At 40.1% G+C, this 22,510-nt stretch overlaps 2 protein-coding genes across 3 annotated transcripts in view; one reads left to right on the forward strand and one right to left on the reverse strand.

The window, feature by feature from the left end:
- LOC119907196 (solute carrier family 66 member 2) overlaps window positions 1–7,812 on the forward strand; it is a 29,861-nt gene extending 22,049 nt beyond the window's left edge. For both annotated transcript variants that reach the window (XM_038724884.1, XM_038724885.1), the window contains one exon: window positions 4,881–7,812. In XM_038724884.1, the coding sequence (XP_038580812.1) occupies window positions 4,881–5,091 (211 nt within the window). In that variant the 3' untranslated portion in view covers window positions 5,092–7,812. The remainder of the gene's footprint in view (window positions 1–4,880) is intronic.
- A 4,842-nt stretch (window positions 7,813–12,654) lies between these two features.
- The window catches only part of kcng2 (potassium voltage-gated channel, subfamily G, member 2), a 31,338-nt gene continuing 21,482 nt past the window's right edge, over window positions 12,655–22,510 (reverse strand). Inside the window, exon 3 of the mRNA XM_038725878.1 lies at window positions 12,655–13,762. Within this exon, the coding sequence (XP_038581806.1) occupies window positions 12,935–13,762 (828 nt within the window). The 3' untranslated portion in view covers window positions 12,655–12,934. The remainder of the gene's footprint in view (window positions 13,763–22,510) is intronic.

Consider the following 22,510-nt stretch of genomic DNA (forward strand, 5'->3'; position numbering starts at 1 on the left):
ATTGTCTGGTCCAGTGTAGCTCTACTTCTTTGCTGCCATTATTTCTGCCCAGAGCTCAGCGTGCTTTCCTCTTCCACCCTCTATATGTGCTTGAGAGAAGGTGACAAATAAGTAGCCAGACATGTTCACACCCTGTTCCCCTGCCATCCCCGTACTACCTCTTATTATGAACCAGCAAAGGAACTGATCAAACACAGATCCTCCCTCTCTCAGCTGAGTAAGGTGGTAGGGGGGGAAGGGGGTCTCTTTCCACAGAGCTAACAAGCTCCTTACTGAGAAAGAAGAGTGTGAGGGCGGTAAGCAGAGGGGGAGGCAAATGAAAACAGGTATCGAGAGACGAAGGTGATGGTGGAAGGAGGTGGTGGGAAGATGAATGGACGGGGAGGAAGAGAGAAGTGATGTAGAGAGTGGGTTTATGAAAAAAGAAAATGTGAAAATGGAAGCCAGAAGGGACATTTTGGAGATGGTGCAGGGAAAGAGCCAGTAAAAATTAAGAGGGGGGAGTTTGATGAAAATAGCAAAGTTTGCACAAATTGGCCTTACAAATGGAAAGGTCTAAGGTGAAGCTGGAAGCATGAATAATGCAAGAGGAGATTTAGCTGCAAAGCTTTGCCCCGGCACGGCTAAAAGACAGACAGCTGCTGGGGTTACACTAGAAAGACACTAGATTACCTCCCATTCATTCGTAACATCTGTTAAGAGGCTTATAGAGAGTATGGAATCTGCTAATACAATGACTTATCCTGTTGTCTCTGTCACCGCCATGTTTTACCTGCTGCAGGAATCAAAGCTACATTTGGGGAAGTGTTTGTTTCTTCATGTGCCATCAGAGGATCCACAGGAGTCAGGACACGTGACAAAATGCTGTTATGAATTTGCGTAATAGTAATGGACCTGTCACAATCTGGCTCAACAAGTGACAAAATAAAATATTTAAAGTGTAAAATATACAATTGTAGGTGTCTGTCAGATCACTATGTATGCAGTGTATGCGTGAGTTGAGTGGAGTGTAAAACACAAAGAAACAAATCAGTTGGCAGGCCAGAGGCCTGTACCACGGAGCAGGATTTGAGCTTATCCAGGTAACTTCAGGATTAATCCTGGGTTTTCAGTACCACGAAGGTGGTTCACTTCTTACCGGGGTAGATCTCCATGGTAACTTATGCTGAATGCCTAACTTGCTCCGGAGCAGATTATGTTTCAGAAAAGAGATCAACTCTATGAAAACGCCGCCTACTGACCAATCAACTCTCTTGGAAAATGACGTCACCATCTGTTGGAAATCCCACAGACTGTTTTATAGGCTGTTTGCAGCAGTGATGTGGAGAAACTCTTTATAGTGATATAATCCTACAGACACTGATTAAAGGCCTTAGGCTATTGTTGCCTACAGGTTTTTACAGTACAGCAGGATAAGCCTACTTAGTGCTTTGAAATGTGTTTAATATTTTTTTATTTGCTCCCAGTCCATTTCACACAGCCTGTCGCAGCCGTTAAAAAAAATGGGTTTCATTTTTCTTATGTTAGGCTGAATATTATGAGCAGTTTGGTAGGGATATTTAAATTCAAAATTTTTATATGAACGTAGGCTATTTATTTTAGGTTAGTAGCTTTCTTATAGGCCTACTACAGAGACTGTAGTCATGTAGTCCACCTCCCAACCTTTTGCGATGTGAGCGCAGGTATTGAGGTGAGTTTTCACGGCTGGATTGGGAAACCGTGGGTTGAGTTACCGAGTTGATAACCAACTTCGTGGTACCGCTCATCCCCACCGCGATTGGGGTTTGGGTTAGTTATGCCAGATAACTGAAAGACATAGGGGGTATGTTTTAACGTGCTTTGTGGAACAGGCCCCAGGAGAAGAGACAAATCAAGCAGTATCCTTTATGAGCCCCACCTGCTCAGGTGTGTTGCATCTCACACCAGGTATCAGCTCCACCCACCAAATACCTGGATTAAAGGAACAGAACACAGCAAGATACAAAGAACAAGAGAGGGCCCAAACCTGGTGCCGTCACAGACCCCAAAATGGATTAATGGTTAGGACCCTATTATGAGATTACAGCTGTGATTGATCTTTCTGACATCAGTGGAAGATTAAATTGAATACATCAGATGTGGTGATTTATGTCATGAACATTAGCCTCCGGTCAAATGTTGTGTAAACCGCTGTTGAGAGAAAAAAGGACATGAAACAAATGAGATGGGTCTTTCCTTTACTTGTTCATTTGTCTGTAAATTCTTGCGCTTGAAGGGTTAGTTGACTCAAATTACAAAACAAACAAACAACCAAAGCCATCTCATACCAAAACCATGATCATTCATCGACTGCTATATTTTGGAACCTGGCTGCTCCCGTTCAGCCAAGCCCGATCATCCGTATTGGACGATTCTGCTCCTCACGATACGTCTAATATCAACGTCCAGTGCAAGTGCAGGAAGCATTGTGGCCTATATTTAACGGGGCGAGAATTAAGGGTGTGGAAGTCGGCATGGGGGATTACTGTGTCTGACTTTCAGGAAAACTGGAGCTTGCTCCATCACAGACAGACAATTAATATTTGCCATAAGCATAATATTCCCCTAACCTTAACAATAAATTAGTTGCCATGTGCGAGAATTTTGAAAAAGCTGACATTGGTTGTAAACATTTGTAGCTGAATCAATTGGTTGATTCGGCTACAAGAGTAGTAGCGAGGTTGGGCACTGATATTGTCCTGGCTCACAGTCAGTGTTCCAGTTCATCCCAAAGGCATTGGATAGGGTTGAGGTCAGGAGTCTGTGCAGGCCAGTCAAGTTCTTCGACACTGCGACAAACTTTGAGGGCAATGTAATTTAAAATACGCAAATGTGAACTGGCTGTCAGCATTCTTTTGGCCATATAGTTTAGCTTTTATTTTATCTCGAGTTTAACAGCGCTCACTACCTATGCTAACCAATATGCATTGGATACAGATAGAGGCAAAAAAATCTCTGATACAGATATCTCAAAACTTGGACAAATAAAACGAAAACTATCTTGCATTGCTAGATACCACTGGAGACAAACCAACCCTTGAAATTCAGTAGCACTTGGCTAAGTGACAAAAAAAATCTCCTGCAAAGCTTATTCAAATAGTGCTGACCAACCAAACGGACACACTTGAGTGAAAGGATTTCAAATGTCTCAGCATGTGTTGGTATTGTTGTAGGCAGGCTGCTTTAGGAAGCACATCTGAAGAGTCCTGTGTGTGTGTGTATGTGTGCACACAGGTGCATTGTAGACACAGTGCTGGCTCAGTCTTTATTTTCATTATCAGCATTGCCTACACGAATCCCTGCCTCAAGCAAAAAAAAAGGTGTATAAAAAAAACTCAAGTGAGCTCTACAGGAGTTGATGGGTGTGTGGATGCTGTTGCAAACTGGTGTGGAAAACACCCAAAGCCAGTAGCACTTTTAATGGGGCCTGAAAGGACTTTTAGAGGCGATGTCCCTGCATTTCCTCAGAGCAGTGGTGCCTGTCTATTTTTGCAGAGTGTGATATGTATATATAAAGTTGTGTGTTTGGACCTCGGGGCTTGGTTCTTTTCCTGTGTTTCTTCTACTCGTTAGACTTCCTTTTTCCATCTCATTAGTTGAGTTCACAGTGCCAGCGAGAGGACAAAGCCTATGCTTAAAGGAACTCTGCCTTCTCAAATCACATGGGTGCTTTTCTCCAGTCGCTTCTAAAACTGTAACTCTTTTATTTACTGTAACTCATCCCCTGGATTGTCTCATGAGCACCCTATGAACAGCCAGATCAGCGTGTACCGGAAACACTCTCGAGTTTTATAGTTTAGAAATGTGCCACAGGATGTGGAGTTGATGAGCCTGCTCCCTGAGAAGATTCATTATTTCAATTTCTCATGGTTGTTATTGTGGCAAATTTGCTATACCCTTCTTGACTGAACTGATATTGTATTTCTCTGACCCCTTTTCGTACTGTCATTAACATGTGCACTTGGTGAACAAATTGAATTCCGACAGAGCAAAAATAAATCAAAACCAGGTTGAAATGTATTTAAGATGCATTAAAGGTCTGGTCAAACTGAAAGAAAAATAATATTGCCAAGTAGAAATGTAGGAAAAAGTTTGATGAGAGAGAGAGAGAGAGAGAGAGAGAGAGACTGAATCGACCAACTATAGGCAAATTAAACACATTAACATACTAATTGTTTTATGTATTTTAACATCACTACATGCTATCTATCTAGCCAAACTAGCAAGGCTGGGTTGTTTGCATGTCAAGTGTTAACTGAAGCTAACATTTTCGCTGCAAGTTTTCAATTCCAAAAATGTTCCTCAGGGAAAGGCACACAAGACTCTTGGTCTTTCTCTTTAGTTTCTCATGGTACCAGGAGCTAGCTAACACTACTAACGCAATCTCATCACCTAAATACTGAGTAATAATCCAAGCTCACAACTACGACTAGCTAGTCAGCTGCCCAGGTGTATGTTGTTCTAAATAATACATAGATGCAGAACAGATTTGATATTGTTGTTGCTCTCTAACAGGAGTTAGCTGGCTAAATTGGGGAGCAGTTGTTGAGCTTGTTTGCATAAGAGAAGCAAGTAGCATGTAATTGACTGAATGGTGAGGGGGAAGTGACGATATGGACTAAAATGTGACCTGAATTATTGTGTCATTGGCAAAAATGTCTTAATAAAGTCAAAACAGACGCTTGAAAAGGGGCATTTTGGGGAAAAAAGTGTAATAATGACATAAAAAGGAACTGATGTTATAAAAATAAGAAAGATGAAATAACATAATGATAATAAGTTGAGCTATAACATTGTTTGATTTTATAATGTTGCATCAGTCTCCTTTATTAATCATCCCTTCTCTTACTCTTTCCTCCCAGTATCAAGATGGTGCTGATGTGGACCAGTGGTGACACTTTTAAAACGGGCTACTTCCTGCTCACCCAGGCTCCTATGCAGTTCTGGATATGTGGCCTGCTGCAGGTCTTTGTGGACTTCGCCATCCTGTTCCAGGTTTACTACTATAGCCGCTACCCACAGAAACCGGTGTCCCACACCGTCTCCCACACCACCAGTGCCAAAGCCCTCTGAAAGCCTCTGCAAGCACTCCGAGGACACATCAACACTCCAAAACACCAGTGAGGAAGAACTGCGCTGTGGACATGTATAAACATACACGAGTACCAAAGCACCTTGAGATGATGCAGGCTGCTCACCCTCACCTCCAAGTATACATAAAGACACATAAACGCCCATAAATAAGGCATGAACATAACCAGATACGTTGTGGTGTCAGTGTCTACAGGGAACCTGAAGGACACTTGTTACAAACAAACTCAACCTCTTGTTTTATTTATCCAGCTGACTTCTTCTCAATGCAACAGTATGCTTGTGACTTTGAATGCCGACTTCTCAAAGAATATATCCTTGAATCAGCCTGCGCATGTGGAGAATAGTATGCACACATGAAAATATACAGTATAAAAACTGCAGATGTATGCACTGAAATCTGTGCCCAATGAAACGTGGACTAGCTTTTGTCATCCACGTTAGCTGATGATTGTCGCATGGACCCTCTGCCTTAACACACACACATTTGAACATGGCTTGCTGCATTACCAGCAATATAAATGTATGAATCAATCACAAAAAATCACCACTGAATGTACAAAGTGGCATTTGTTATTTTGTAGTTTTTCCTGACACAGTGGAGAAATGCTGGTCAGTCTACCACTTGTTGGACAGATGGTCGCCATGTGCTGTGACACACAGTCTTGTAGGATAATAGAGGAACTGTAAGAAACTAGAGGCAATCAGACTTTACCAAAAGAAGAAAAATCCCAAAGGCTTGGAGATGCAATGCATTGGCTTCTAAAAAACAAATGGTCATAAACATAAGTGGCCTTGAGGCTTATGAAGTGAACTGTAAATCGAGATTTGTATGCTGGAAGCTGTAGGAAACATCACATCACCAGTGTTCAGGCTGTCAGGATTGTTGAAAGGCCAGTGATTTTTGTACTGAAGCTGTTGATGACATTTTGTATAGAATTTTGATCAATTTAATTCCATCAACTCCAAAGGAGTCAGTTTATCCACCACATTGCCATATTCCTTAGGAGCATTTAAACTGAACACAAAGCACATCTTAGCACCCCCTTGAAAGGTCATTTTGGTTACATTAACTGTTACGTTACAGCTTTTTTTCTGCATTCAGGCAATGTCAGCAGAACACGAAGAACAGAAAAACCCACTATTATGCGACTAGGACTAGGTTCATGCATTATTCTTGGTTGGTTACTGCTAGCCTTGTGGTCACATTTAAATAGTCTAAAGTAGATACTTTTGTTGTGGACTGGATTAGTAAATATTGATGGCTTTGCAGCCATTTTACCACCAGTTTGTTGAAACTTGTGTAGTTTTTTTTCACCTGGTGGGAGACAATATCATGGTTGTCAAGATTTTCCAATACTTTTCACTCAGAATTACAACTAGGGAGCTGAGGTGAATGTTTTTTTTCCCACACTGCTCGGAATTACTGTGAGAACAATACAAGGTGGATGCTGCATTATTTAGCAATTTTGCCCATCATTCTTATCTGTAATATTAACATTATACAGATCAAGTTAATTGCTGAGATCTGGGAATGCAGCAACATTGCTGCAAGGATCATACAATCTCATAAATTATTTTGGTGAACACTGATTATTATTACCCATGGAAATTAAAGCCGAAGTTAGAAGTTTTAATGAACCACAATTATCCTTTTAGAGAGGTTCACTTAACGTTTTACAGACTGATACTTCTGAATATGCTCTGCAAAATCACATCATATTGGCTGTGGGTAACACTGACTGGCCAGTTTATCATTTATATTGCAAATCCAATAACATCCCCTGATATCCATACTCATGACTCCACCTCGCTGCGTGGTGCTGTGTTGGGCAGCTTGTACTCATCACCATTTTATCATAAAAAATTAATTTCCTGTTCAGAAGGAGAAGCTGCCACATAGCACAGTGAAGATTGTCTTTGTTATTGTTGTTTTGTAATTTTCCTCTGGTGAGGGGAGAAATGCCAAACCAGGAGGTGTACGACTGTCAGCTCTTCAGTGAACTGTGTACCAGAGCAGACCTGATTCTGTCCTCCTCTTTTAAGCCTCAAGAAATAGAAACTTCCCTTTTATTCCAGTGGGACGTGGCAAGACTTTTCTATAAATATTTCTTTCGTGGCTCTTAAATAATATAACAAAAAAAAGATGTGGAATGATCCTTTGTTTCTTAGTAGTGGATGTGCATTTTTTGTGTTCACCATATTTATTTTGTTATCCTTTTTTTACAATCTTGTAAGATAGATTGTTTTATTCAAACAGTGGTGAGAGTGTGTTGTGTGGATAATGTGAGAGACCGTTGAGACAGGTTCTTGTTGTGCTCGACAGGATCAAAAATAACCTTCACTTTAGTTACTGTTCAATTCCATGTATCTCTACTTTTTTTTTTACTTTGTTTTGTATCATTTGGTTCATTCATTTTATCATGTTTAGTTATTTTCCTATAGAAACTGCCAACTACATTTTCTTATCTGTAAAACACACACCTAGTTTATTAATGTACCAAAAATATTATTTCCAGTATGTTTCTTTTCCTTTTTACTATGTTACATCTGTTGGTGTGTATTTAGTTTTTCTATTAAACTGCCAAATGTCCACCTCAGTAACTAATGAAATCCATCAACACATGCGGCTGTTTAAACACGGAGTATCGTTGAGAATCTACTATCATGGCATTGTCTCCCAATAAAGAGGACATGGAGAGACTTGTGCGTCATGTTTTGTTTGATGGAGATGTTTGTGTCAGTGCAGACATCCACCGATGCTCCCATCAGCGGCACAGCTCTGGCAGACATCAATTGTCAAAGAAGAATAAGCCCACCGGCTGTGGTCCTTTTTGGGGTTTGAGCATGTCTAAATAATAAGCACATAAATTGTAATGTCCTGGGGTTTTCAAGTTATCCACTGGCATAGAGAGGAGACAGTAAACAGATCATAGATGTACCAGCCAAAAAAGGGGTAAAATATGGATTTGAAAAGGCATTTTCTTATGCAGAACCAGATTATTAGGTTCTCTACAATACTGTGTGTGTGTGTGTCACCACATCGGCCCTCACTGATAGAAATGTATTTAAACTTCCCTCAGTGCCTTGTGCTGTGTAGTATTAGCGGTGTCATGTCAAACCTCTTCACATGTGCATTGCTGCAACAAACTAGTCAGGATTCTTACTGATGCACTTCTCTAGGATCACAATTACTTGCAAGAAGTTTATATGTTAAGCTCAAAGACTGCAGTGCTACCTGGAGACCGTTTGGAGCACCTTGATTAGCATATTTGTTTGAGTCTGTATACTGTACTTGAAGCTGCACTAATTAATGTTTTTATATTATGGATTAAATGAGAAAAGGTTTGGATTTATGCTTGCTTTATTGTTTGTATCTTCAAGGCTTGTTTTACTTTTAATGTTATGATGAGGACTAACCCATCTATTTGGCAAACGTAATGCTGTCTCGGATAATGAGTTTTGCTGTGGTTGCTGGAGTGTAAACCTTCCCAAATCCAATATAGAGCAGACTGGAGCCAATAACATAACTCTAAATTCTACTGTGGTAGCATCCAGGACTGGCTCCTACACTACATGGTGAGGAAATACTATACAGTAGATATGCTAGTTCTGAACTGGGCTTTTTCTAACATACAGTAACAAGTAGCGTGTCTCCCTAGCCTTGGAAGTAAAGCTGGGTTATGGGTAATTGTAGGTAGTAAGCTAGTTAGCCAGATGTTAACATTTTAAGCTTATGTTTGAGTAGATAAACTTTTCAATCCATTGCTTATACTTTTGCCCTTGTGTTTTTGGGTTTAGAAAGGCAAAACAAAAAACTCCTACCTCTTTATGTAGCCTACTGTACAGAGTATTGTCTTACTTGTCTTGAATACCACTTTAGTATGAGGAAGTCATACTGAAAGTTTTTTAGCGACTAGATGGTGAATGCAGCGCTGCATTTAGCAGCTAAAAAGACTACTTTTTTCAGGAGTTGGCGACTAAACCTGAGCTAAAAGTAGAGTGACTATTGGACTCAGTTTCATAGGGTGGATAGAAACTTCAAATTAATGCTAACGTTGCTCCGTGTCTACTGGATGTGTACATATGCAACCTTTACTAATACGTTAATGCTAACACCTGTATCTTTGGACACCTTGGAACAAGACTATAATGTATCCCTTCTACACAGCCTTCAGATATATTCTCTCACTGATTTGTTATTTACAAGTGACTTTAGAAACACACTCTGAAGTGCCATTGTATATTATGAGCTGAAGGTCATGGTCATGCCCATAAGGTGAATTCAGTCTATTTCTCTCTTTAGTAGCATGATCTTAAGCTTGATGTTGGAGCCCTAACAGTGTGAACAGAAGAACCCTTGAACAGGCTACTTTTAAGTTGAACATTTCATTGGAGCACTGTCAGTATTTATCAAATTTACAGTACACTGAGCCAACATCACTCCTGGAACAGAATTAATTTATTATTAATAACGGATGTGGAAAAAAACATGAACCAAGCCACAGACAAACCAAAGTGCAGAAGTATACAGCACACATACTCTTGCAAATTTCAGAGCGTCCTTGTACATTGTTGAATCCAAACCTCTCCACATTGGAACAACTACTGTATGTTCATTATAATCTTTATTAAATTTTTCAAAAGAGGCTATGGATTTATGACGCAAAGCACAAATCCATTTAAGTTGGGTTTCTATTCAAATGATGTCACCTTGCACCATCCACTCATCAAAACAGTATTTTAATTTCTTAAAACCTAAATATTGTAGATAGTTAAGTGTTCTATGTAATATTTCCATGATTTTTAATGATTCAGTTAATCCAGTGACTGCGATTCAGAGTTGGCAGACTAAATATTAATTTATGGTATTTAAAAAAAATATCTAAACCTACTTTGTATTCTCAAGCACTTAACGCTGCTTTGATGGGTTCCAACTTGACAACAATTTGGGGAAATTTTGTTATTTGTACAAGGCACTCAACTCAAAGAAAATGAAGTGTTGTATTGGCAAATATATGAGGAAATCATGTAAGACTATGAAAATGGTTTGCAATATCTGAAATGGTTTTACACTTCATTTGGGGTTTGTTGTTTTCACTGCCTGAGGGTAGATGTTTAGCATTTGCCACAGCCAGTCAGCCTCTTTGAAGACAATCAAACTGTAATAACACCTCTCAGTAAATGTTTGCTTCTCTTTTTTCATTTGCATTCAAGTCACTTTACTCAAGTATGTAACAAGAGGATTGGCACCAACCATAGCACAATTCACTTTTAGTATCAAAGTTACCACAAAAAACATCCAAAAAAATGAAAAGAATGAGTGCAGTACTTGTAACTTTGGATTATGTAGCCTCCTATAATGACACATATACAAACCTGCCAGAATTGTGTATAGGACTGGGCAAAAACACCATTAGTTGGCCATAAGTTTTTACAATACATGGCAAGTAAAAAATCTGACCTTATGATGGTGCTACACAAAAGTTCATGAGCTCAATAATCAATCAATATGAAGTATCGTATGAGTATCCATACCATATTTCGTAGAAATCTTCATGGCATGGAAGTTGCTCTTAATCAAAGTGTTGGTCAATCTGATATATATCTACCTACATATATATATATATAACTCTTAACTTAGGATCTCCTTCTAGCAAACGGCGCAGAGCAGAGCAGTGCCGAGCACAATCCAGGTGTCATTGCTAGTTTTCAATCAACAGAGTTATGTTGTGCAATGTACTTGTGCCCACCTGTGCACCCATGGGAGTGTTGGTCTTAAAATGAGGTGTGGTCACCCGCATTGTTGGCGCATTGCTATCTTAAGACAGCGATTACGCCACTGACCAACAAAAACCTAAAGAGTCCAGTCTAAAGACTTGGTATTAAAAGGGCGCATTATTCAGATAGTAAGATGCTCCCAATTAAAAAAGACATTTATGGACGAGGTACAGCTCTTCATCGATTATTTAAATCTCCCTACACTCTGACAGGATTGGTCAAGATGCACTGACAGCAGCCTCTCAAATCAGTGATGTAAATTGTTAAAGAAAACACTCATACATCAATACAATACACAAAGAAATCACCTGCAAGATAGAGATGTGTATCACGACCAGTTCATCGTAGTTTATTAAAATGCAGCGCAGTGAGGATACAGACGTTTCATAGTGGATCTATCTGTCTGTCTGTCACTATTAACAAAGACTCCAGTCTGCAGTGTAGTTCATACATTTCACATATAAACTACAAAATTGTGGAGTAACATTTGGCTTCATGATCAAAGTTTTTTATATCATTTCGACACTTAAGTCATTCTCGCACACGCACTCTCTCTCCGCTTGTCCACATAAGCTCTCTCTCTCTGTCTGCTGTGAGTCTGCAAAACACTTTTTCATTTATTTATATTTTATTATTATTTATTGTGTTTTTATAATGCACCTTTAATCTGTACTTGGATTTTAAAAATAATGGGAGAAAAAACACTTATTGGTATTATTATGTTACGCCCAAAACACACCCATGATTAATTAAGAGTAAGTCCTTTTTGAACCATGCGTCAGACGCGGCGACCGTTTTTTTTTTCTACCTAGCAAACGTGGATCTGGACACAACCTAAATGCACCTGCGTCATACACTTCACGCTGTGTGCTTAGATTGTTAAAATAGGGCCCTAAGATGCAGTTGAAAGCTCTGAAAAAAGCAAGTAAGTGGTCCTTGAGTTAGGATGAAAGTGATGATAAAAATGAGCAAGAATGAAACTACACACTCAAATCCACCTTTGGATTACTAAAAGGGTTATCTTTACGCTGTGAATAATGGTAGTAGCCTATGATTGCTTAACATGCTATATAAATAGTTCAACATTTTGGGAAATACACATGTTGGCTTTCATGGCAAGAGTTGATGACTTGATAAGATTGATACCAAACTCATTTCTGTTTGTGAAATATAAAGATACAACCATCAGGCAGTTAGCTTAGTTTAGCATAAAGACTCGAAACATGGTTGAACAGCTAGCTCGGCTCACTCCAAAGCTGAAAAATATTCGTAACAGCCCTTCTAATACTCACTAATTAACATTGTGTAAAAACCAATGTGTTATTTAGGGAGCTTTTTTATCTTTTGGACAGAGCCAAACTGTTTACCCTAGTTTCCAGTAGCTCTGCTAAGCTAAGCTATGGTAACTGTGTCCTGGCTGTACCTCACATTTATTTTGTGTTACTATGTTGGAGATGAATTAGCTCTCCTTCATTGCAAGTAAATGTGCTGACGTGTAGATGTGTGAACCTTATATAACAGAGTCCCGGGTACGATAAGTTATTCGGTTTGGCCAAAAACAGTACAGACTGAATGGAGATGATATTGCACATAGGTAATAAACTACATGACTGACATCTCAGCATTACTTCAGTCACTCCTCTCAAATGCAGCTAAATGAGGAACATTAATTATTAGTCTGAGGTCTGAATAACGTGATGTTTTGTCATTAGATTTCCTTTTGCACAGACTTATCTCAAGTCTAAATCATTCAGTCATTGAGAGTACTTTCAGTCATTTTTTTAATCTCATCACTTGAGTTGTTTAATGATGAATATTGTACTGTTACCCCTAAAGTAAAACTTGTGAAAAAAAAGACGTCTGCAACTCTGATTTCAGAAACTCAGATAGACTCTGGTGCACAAGCGCTTCCCATGATCAAAGCAGGGACCTCGAACTCCAGTGAAGAAAATCTCCTCCCTGCTAACAGTCCTGCAGCTCATCAACTTTGAAGTCCCGGCGCTGGGTGTCACGGCTGCAACTTGAACACACACAGACAGAGCAGCTAAGTTTGCACGGATGCTCTAATCTCAGCAGCCCTCTGAACAGCCATGGACTTCCTCCTCTGCACAGATGAGGCCGCGGCCTCCGTGATGCCGTGGTAGCTGTCCGTCTCCTGAGAGTCTTCGCTGTTCTGGGACTTGGTGCTGTCCTGCGAGTCCGGCTTCTGCCTCAGCGCCCGGCTCTGCTCGTCCTTCAGCTCCACGTAGGAGCGAGAGAAGGTGTGAAAGATGGACGTGACGGGAAAGGCCATGAGGAGGATGCCGCTCAGGATGCTGCTGAGCGCCACCACCTGGCCGGGAATGCTTCTGGGCACCATGTCTCCATAGCCGACTGTGGTCATGGAGATGACGGCCCACCAGTAGCTACCAGGGATGCTAGTGAACTCCTGCTTAGCGCCCATCTCGCTCTCAGCTAGGAACACAAGTGGGGAGAAAAGAGCCATGGCCACGCAAAGGAACAGCAGCAACAGGCCAAACTCACGTGTACACCTCCTCACTGTCAGACCAAGTGTCTGCAAGCCTAAGGAATGGCGGGCCAACCTCATCACATAAAAGATCCGTAGAGCTCTCAGGACTCTAAGAACTAACCCCACCTTCTCAAGGTAGTTGTTCCCTGAACCTGCAGGTTTTCCTCCCACTGACAGAGAGTCCACAATGAGGGTGATGTAGTACGGAAGGATGGCCACCACGTCGATGACGTTTAAAGGGGTACGCAGGAACATACATTTGCTCTGCGTCTGAATGAAGCGCAGCATGAACTCCAGGGAGAACCAGGCAACGCACACCGTCTCCAGCACAAAAATGTTATAGCACCTCTGGGAGCACTCACCCTGCAGAGAGAGAAAAAAGCACACAAAGAAAGACATTTAGGGTTGTATTACATTGTCAATGGCAATAACACTCTTCAGTGTGCAATATATATGAACTCCACAGGTGCTTCAGAAAGGGGTGACGTGAAGTCAGTAATTAAGAATCTATTTCAAAGCCTGCAATTTGATTCATGGGTTTCTCGTTGACAGAAGAGGTCCATGCGTTTGATCTCACAACAGAAAGGTGATTCTGTATTTTTTTTCCCAGAACAAAACACAACAAAGAGACACAATCAAAGGCTTTGATTATCTCACGTAGTAAACCTCACTGACTGATACATCAAACCTGAGTGATTAAGAGATGAGAGCTGCAAGATGTAACAATGTTACATAAGAAATTCACTGCATTACTGTGGATTTCTAAAGCTACCACAGATGAAATATTCTCTCCTTTAATGATAATCTTTTTTTTTCAAGACTGCTGAAATAGCATTCATAAATATTTGAAAATATAATTATAAGAGATTACTTGGTTATTAAGTCAAAGTAACCCCTGGAGGAGACTGAAAAAGAAAGCTTTTCATTTTTTCTGCATTTACTTAAGTGTTATTAATGAACAAAAAATATTTTACTTTATTTGTGTCAGTTAATTATGTTTGGATAATTAGAATGTGGAAACAATCAAGCAATAAAGAAAACTTTCTTCATTCACTTTTTAAAACTCACTTTCGTCATGTCGCGTTTCATGTTGTGTAACACTGTGAAATAGGTATTTCTGAAATATCTTAAATCTTTTCAGACTCCGTAACCTGTTGTGTTCCATGGCTCAGATATTCCTGACAAGACATTCATGGTTGTGGAGACACATATAATGACATTAGCGAGCCATTACTACGTACACTGTGGCCTTTCTCCAGGCTTTCTCCAGGTGTGAATGTGCACAAGTGTGAATAAGCAAACCATTCCCCTTAGTATTTGCTCAGTCAACAGCTCTGCCCCATGGAGATGTCATTCCAGCTGACTGCCCTCACAGAAAAAACGTCCTCCTCTCACATTGAGCCTCATGCATTTTTCAGAGTATAGACTTAATTTTGCATATAACATGGTTTTTGCCCTTGAGACATTAAGCTTGCTAAACCCATTAAAGACCATGTAGATCACTGACGGCAAAGCTGGGGATGCAGTTTTCACACAGCAGTTGCAGCAATAAACTCTTAGAGTGAAGGCTGATGAATAAAATGAGAAACAATAAGAGAAAACTAATAATATTGAGTATGTGGACTTGATGATGATAAAAAGTGGTATAGATCTGCCAGTCTATTGACGTTTTGTGTTCTTTAGTAACGCCATTTCCACTGACAGTAAAATCATTTATTTTTGTTGATGACAGTCACAAATCACCCTTCTGACAGATGAAGGTGGCTGTTTTGAGCATACTCCATCCATCCATCCGTCGTCAACCGCTTATCCCACATACAGGGTCGCGGGGGGGCTGGAGCCAATCCCAGCTGACATCGGGCGCAAGGCGGGGTACACCCTGGACAGATCGTCAGTCCATCGCAGGTTTTGAGCATACTGAATTATTAATTAAAATAATTGTTTTGTCCAGAACTTTCAGACCAAGTACAAACCTCATGACATTCCCATCAGCCTCAGCTGTCCTTTGTGTTTCATGCTAATGCATGCTAAAGTGCTAAGCCAACACACTGAATGTAAGCATTATACAGTGTTATACAACAGTATGCTATCAACCTTACAATTAAAATGCTACTCTCTACAGGATTTCCTGGACATATTAGCAGAAGATGGCCAAAAGCAGTTAAAAAGTAAAATTATTTATAGAAGCTCAACATTATTGCGCTGCTTTACAAGTAAGGTTACCACTGGTGTATTGGGGGCTATGTAAACATATATCTACAGTATATAAGATATATCTACAGTATATAAGATATATCTACAGTATATAACATATATCTACAGTATATAACATATATCTACAGTATAGAGACTTTATAGAGACTAGTTGAATTTCACAACCTGCTGACTGAGGAGGGAAAAGGACATAATCTGCCCCATATGTTGCTGGCCAGCTGCTAACAAGCCTTCATACTCTTATTTGAAATGTGAAAAGATAAAATAACTTAAGGTTAAGAGCACAGATTGTCAGCTTCAGTTTGAGGGGATTTTAAGCCAAATTGGACCAGAAGTTTAAAAACAAAAACACATTTTGTTCATATTCTTCCTTTTCAGAATGCCAAAAACATTTGGATAGATTATAGAGGAAACAGTAATTTGCTGAATATTATTATATTCAGTAAAAAAGCCTTTCTATTCAGTCTGAGGCAAAATATATAACTGCTCTTTTGTGAAGTCAAGATCTCATATTGTCAATTGCCATATTTACTGTTTATCTCGCTAACCAATTATCCGCTCGGTGTCTGACTTATCAATCCACCTTTACATCCTCGTGCTCCAGGGGCAGACCTTTTAGGGAACTACAAAAGTATTTTTCTTCAAACCAGTTTTTTCTTAAATGAAGGGAGATTAAGAGCCGCAGCACATGGCAATCTTGAAGCTCTGCTGTTGAGTGATTAAAATTTGAGCTGAAATCCACCCTCTAACCACATGCTGTCATTTCACATCCAAAGTAAGAGTCTGAGGCCAAAACAAATAAATGCGCTACTGTCGAAATCCTTAAGGAGCTCACTCATTTTCACATGCTAACCAGTATGTTTCACACTTCCAGGGGAGTGTCTGCTTGTGACACACTTGCAGCCGATTGCATCCCTTTCCTTGAATTTGACCAGCGTGTTTGTATTGTTCTCTGTCAGAGGCTTTCTGGCTGAGTGCATTTTCCACTCCCTCCTGCCCGTTCTCCACACTGAAAAGCCTCTGATGTATGCAGAAGAGCAATGGATAAAATTAAAAGCACACAATTATCCGTCTCAGCGATCAGGGGACTCTGACCCCATCACAGCTGAAGACAAGCAGTAAACCAAACAATACAGGAAGTGACGGCTCACCTCTGATCCCTGGGGATGAGCTGGAGTGGGTGTGATTCACAAACACCCAGACTTCAAGTACGGAGCTGGTTCTGTCTTTGGCACATCCATGCTTTTAATGGATTTATTTACCAATCTCTTTTGTACACCTCACTGGGCTCCTATGTGTGTACTGAGTGTGTTTGTTCTGTGGGGCAGATTGAGTTTCAACACTTTAGCCTCTCCTCCAGAAACCATTTTAATATGCTTCTTCACAAAGCAAGACTCTTATTGCAGAACAACAACATGTTTGCGTGTGAGCCCTCAGGATTTTAAGGTCAAGCATTATTTCCATCCATGAGAAGAGATGGCAGATTTATGATGCACTATAAACATATGTCTAGGCTTCCAGTATTTTCAACCAAGTCCAGTTGCCCTTGACTTTAACCTTCGTTGGATAACTATGACTGAGAATCTTCACAGACATATGTCTAGGCTTCACTTTTAGGCATGTGTTGTTGATGTTTAAATAAAATGTCAATGCAAAAGCTAAGAAAAGACTGCATTTGTCTTATTTTGCCGTTGACATATTTGGCTATTGTCACATAGCTGCCGGGCAAGTTGTGTTCAGTCATACATGTTTAAATTGAAAACAGTTACATACAAGATGAAAAGGGCATTAGGTAAATGCATATATAAACAACAATGCTCAATTTGACTTGCTTCTTATATGCTTTACACAATGACACCTAACTCCTCCTGGCATGGATCAGTAGCTCTGACGCTCAATACTAAAACGTCAGCATACAGCAGGCCAAGGTTGCCAGATCTGTGTGACAAAACCAGCCCAATGGCCCATCAAAACTAGCCCAATACCAGAAATCAGAATATGCTCCTGCAAAACAATGTACACTGTTAAGTCCAACAGCAATTCTATCATTGCCAAATGTATTGTAATATCTACAAAGTAACACTGTTAATGTTGAGTGTGCCAGCATTAAAAGCATTTTTTCCTAACTCAATGGAGTTATGTTTCTAGCTAACTAGCATTTATCTGCTTCGCTAACTTGCAGAGCTGGGAGTGGCGGGCAGCTGCAGGAAAAAAGCATTAGGCAAGCAATGGCCTAGGGAATACATTATGTCAATGAGATGTCCCCATGGGGATAGTAGAACAAACATGTGTGTCTATGTATGTCTTTGTGAATGTGGACGTGTAGCGTGTCCATGTGTGTACATATGGATCTGGAGTCAGTTTTGTAGCATTTCGGTATAAATAAATGATTTCATTCAAAATATGGATTTATAGATGTTATGTTACTTGTATGCAAAATAGGTCTTTCCAACCAGAGGACTACAAACCCTACAGCAACACTTCAAAAGTAGCCCAATTTCACAGGAAAATTGGAACCCTGCAGCAGACAATGAGAACTTATCACAGTTCAAAAACAAATTCTAAGCTAAAACGGTGAGGTTATGTTGTGTTATACACAACTTTTTTGAGATATCTTACAAAATGTATGTAGAGTAAGAGCCTACAGCAACACTAGCCCCTTTTAGTAATATGTTATCTGCTGCATGGGAGAAGGTTTCCGGATGCTGTTGAAGCCTTCTTTGTTGCAAAACACCTCTTTTATCAGTGTTTCAAGTTTTCTGGTGTCTTCTTCAGTTCATTGTGGTGCGCCAAATGTAATAGGCTTATTTCTGCCCCTTGAGGCCAGAGGACCGAAAACACCCACTGGAACTACAGTGAAGGGATAAGTGCAGTCTTACTGAGAGCATTTCACCATCAGCCACAAGAGACAACAATGAGCACAAACCACACTCAAAAACAAACTTGCTGCGCAAAGGTGAGATTGTTTGCTTGTAGAGGAACCCGACATTCGTTGCTCCTCCACCCTGTTGCATTTTTTTAAGAATGGGTTCTAGCAAAATTTGAGGGTGTATTTACCCTTTAATTTAAAGTGTATTCAAACAGTATGTTTCAGTTTTACTAGAGAAAAAGGGTCATGGACAAGGACTGTTTGGTTTGGCAAATGCACATCTGAAACTTTCCCCACTCCAATAAAAAACAGCACACATCCGCTTCTCTAAGCCTTTCAATGGAAAGCATTCAGGACTGTCTCCCACACAGTAGATGAGAGAGACATTGGCTGTAGTAGGCACAGCAATGCTTTGGCCTAAATACTGATGGCAACATGCTGCTAACAATGACAGTGTTAAAATACTAATGTTCCCCAGGTAATGCTTACCATTGTCACCATTTTTAATTTAGCATGTTGGCATTTGCAAAACTGAAATTTTAACCTGATGATGATGCTAGATTTGGAGATTACCAATTATCACAAATGTCTGTACGTAATTTCATGGCAATCCATCCGATATTTGTTGAGATATTTTATTTTCAGCCAAAGTGGTGGACCAGCTGAAAACCAGGGACTACATTTGCTGTTGGAAGGTTACTGTGGGCGTGTCTTACTTCATTTCCATATAACATAATTGCGGTAGGCTATGCAAGGCAGTAATTATGCACAGATGAAAAGAAACTGCATCGTTAATGAACACAAGGTTGCTTAACTCAAATACTTTAACAATGTTTCATCTCCACAGGCAGATTCAAGGTATTCATGGAATGTTCGCAGTTTAAGTCAAATGGATACTCTACACAGCTCAGAGAAGAAATATATTTGTCTGTCTATTTACAGTCCTGTAAAAGACTGACGACCTTTCCGTGTACTGTGCCACTCACCCAGTGCACGTTGGGATAGGCTCCTGCCCCCGACAGTTAAAAATGTATTCAATAACCATCAGTACTGTGTGCAACTTGCTCCATCAGCACAGGGGCTGTCTCCTGCATATCTCAGTCAAGTATATTTTTCAAACCTCATTTTAATTCTTCTCCCACAACCTTAAAATGACTTTCATTCCATGTAAAAGCTGTGACATTGACTGCTGGCTTTGAGATTATTGCAAGTAACCAGGATGTCTGGGAAAGCGGAGACCGCCAATCTGAAGGGCAGGATGGTTCAGAGAAACCTGCCTCACAGAGAAATTTGAGCTCTAGTCATTTTACACAAATTATAACACATAAGACCAATGTTCCCACTAAGTTAATAGCTTAGTGTCCTGCTGTGGGTCTCTCAAAATGACCAAATAATAATATCTTATCTGTCATTCTTCCAGTCCCTACAAACCAGGCTGTCTTGTCTTACGGTCTGGTGAATTTCTTCAGTGCTTGTGCATTTGTGTGTGATTAGGATGCAGAACCTTGATTAGCAGTCAAAGTATTCTGCTCAAACCCAGATTCAATAATTACATAATCATGATTACTTTGTCTGGAACTTTTGAAAGATTTTAATAAACGTTGGCAAGAAGAAGAGGTCTAATCCACCTCCGCCATGGAGACTGATCACATATTTTAATCATTTAGAAAATTAATTTATTTTTCAATAGCCTGAAAACACTTCTGTAACTCACACACACAGGGCACTGGCCTCGAACCAAGCAGTTCTGTTGCTTGTCAATATGTATTTATTGCAGTCGGTTCTTTGGGTAGGGCAGCAGAAATTTATGGCCGATGGTTTCTGTTCTTTGCTGGACAAAAGTGTTTGATTCATTTCAACCTGCAATCCACAATCTTTAACAGCTTTCAGAATGAATACAACATGTTGTTCCCTTTGCAAAAGCCACAAACACACATTTACACATCAATGCATACATGTAACTACTGTTCTTCTGATAGCTTGCACTTTGTATCTGCATTTCTGGACACATTAATGCATTGTTCTCTCTGTACGCCTGATAATGGTAGAGCTGAATAGCTCCATCCACTTCAGCCTGCAACAACAGGAACACTGTATTTAAACTGCATGCCCATATACTGTTATTTATATCCTGTTCTCTACTGCTGTGACAAGTCAAATTCCCCATGGGGGTCATTACAGTTTCATCTGATCTGACCAAATCTAAAGCTCCATCAATACTGATGGCTGTTGCCTAACAAGTGTATGCTCTCTCTCTCTGTCCCACCATGTTCAGCAATACACCAATATAACTGATGGACAGAAATCGACAGAGAGGGTATACATTGGTAAAAGTGTTCCAGTTTTAACATCTAGTAGTGCTGGTTATTTACGGTTGAAGTTGGTACAGACTGTTTTTGGTTTATTGTGATTTAGTCATTTGATCCAAACAGCTCACCACTGTTTCCACACAAAGCCGTCACACTTTATCAGAATCAGAGTCAGCTTTATTTGCCAGGTATGTGTACACATACAAAAAATTTGACTCAGGATTGTACATTGCTCATGATGTGCTTGCTTACACAATAATACAAATTATTCTGACACTGTGAGGAAAAAATCAGCTGTTCATCAGAGTGATGGCTTGTGGGAAGAAACTGTTACTAAATCTGTTGGCGTACAGTGCTCTGTAGAGCCTACCAGAGGAGAGGAGCTGGAACAGATTGTGTCCAGGGTGAGATGGATCTGCAGTGATGTTTGCTGCCCGTTTCCTGACTCAGGAAATGTAAGTCCTGAATGGAGGGCAGGTTGGCACCGCTGATCTTTTCTGCAGTCTTGACTGTCTGTTGTAGTCTGCTCCTGTCCTTTTTGGTGGCAGATCCAAACCAGACAGTGATGGACATGCAGAGAACAGACTGGATGATGGCTGTGTAAAAGTGGATCAGCAGCTCCTTAGGCAGGTTGATCAACATCCTGTCTGTAGGCTGATGACATCTGTGTCATCGGCAAACTTAGTGGGGTTTGGGTCTCCTGAGGTGCAGTCAGTGTAGAGGGAGAAGAGCAGTCGGGGAGAGCGCACAGCCCTATATTTTAAATGTGATATTCCACTTGAGCAGAACATTTGAACATAACTTGAAAGCTCAATCTCCTGGGACTTAAAATCCTCTACATGTTTTGATTTCATTTTGGACAATCAGTCAATATCCTTCATCTTATCCTCACAGCAAAGTGCTTCATTTGCAGTGACGCTGGAAGAAACTTTTTTTTAGATATATTTTACTTTTTACTTACTGTAGATTGTTTCAGTTAATGGCAGACAGACTACTTCAGCTGCAAATGCTTACTGATGCAAATGGTTCTATTGTAACAGAAGGGTTTTCTAATACTTCAGTCAATGGCGTTTCCTCTTCATGTGTTGAGAGGCTGTTCAGAAGGGTGTGCTTGCAGCTCCGCAGGGAGGAGCAATTACAGACTTACTGGCATTTTTCTGTTAGCTGTGAGTAACCAAAGGGTTGCATGAATACATTATTTAACCTCTTTTACTCTCAGTTTTTGTTGGTTCTCAATTAATCTTAAATCCAAATGGTAATCCACCAGCTTGCTTAAGCATATGAAGGAAAGTTTGATACCTGTGGTGGTAAAAGTTTGACATGGCTTTAATAACTGCTATAGGGATAAATTCAGAGTGGGATTTAGGTATAAAGGCATTAGTGGGGTAATATAATCAAAGCAACATTAGTCTTCTATGTTTTAACCTTATTTTTACAGGTTAAGTGTATCCACACTAAAGAAATACCCAAACAAAACTGTCACAATCCAAGAACATTTGTTGTTCCTAAATTTTTCAAAAGTAAAACTGATGATTATGACAGAAACCTTTCATCAAAGAAACTTTGTGTGCTCTGCAGTAAGTTAAGTTTGGAGGTTCCTACATGGAAAGCCATGATCCAGGGAGAGCACACTTCTCAGGGTACAGAACAGAGAAGGCATCAGTGAGGCCAGAAATTACCTTGATTAGTCAGACACAATCTGAAAGGAGGACCTCGGGT

This window comes from Micropterus salmoides, unplaced genomic scaffold, assembly GCF_014851395.1.
Source record: "Micropterus salmoides isolate LMB-PRFRI ecotype aquatic unplaced genomic scaffold, ASM1485139v1 Ms_hic_scaffold_17, whole genome shotgun sequence".
Classification (NCBI taxonomy): Eukaryota; Metazoa; Chordata; class Actinopteri; order Centrarchiformes; family Centrarchidae; genus Micropterus; species Micropterus salmoides.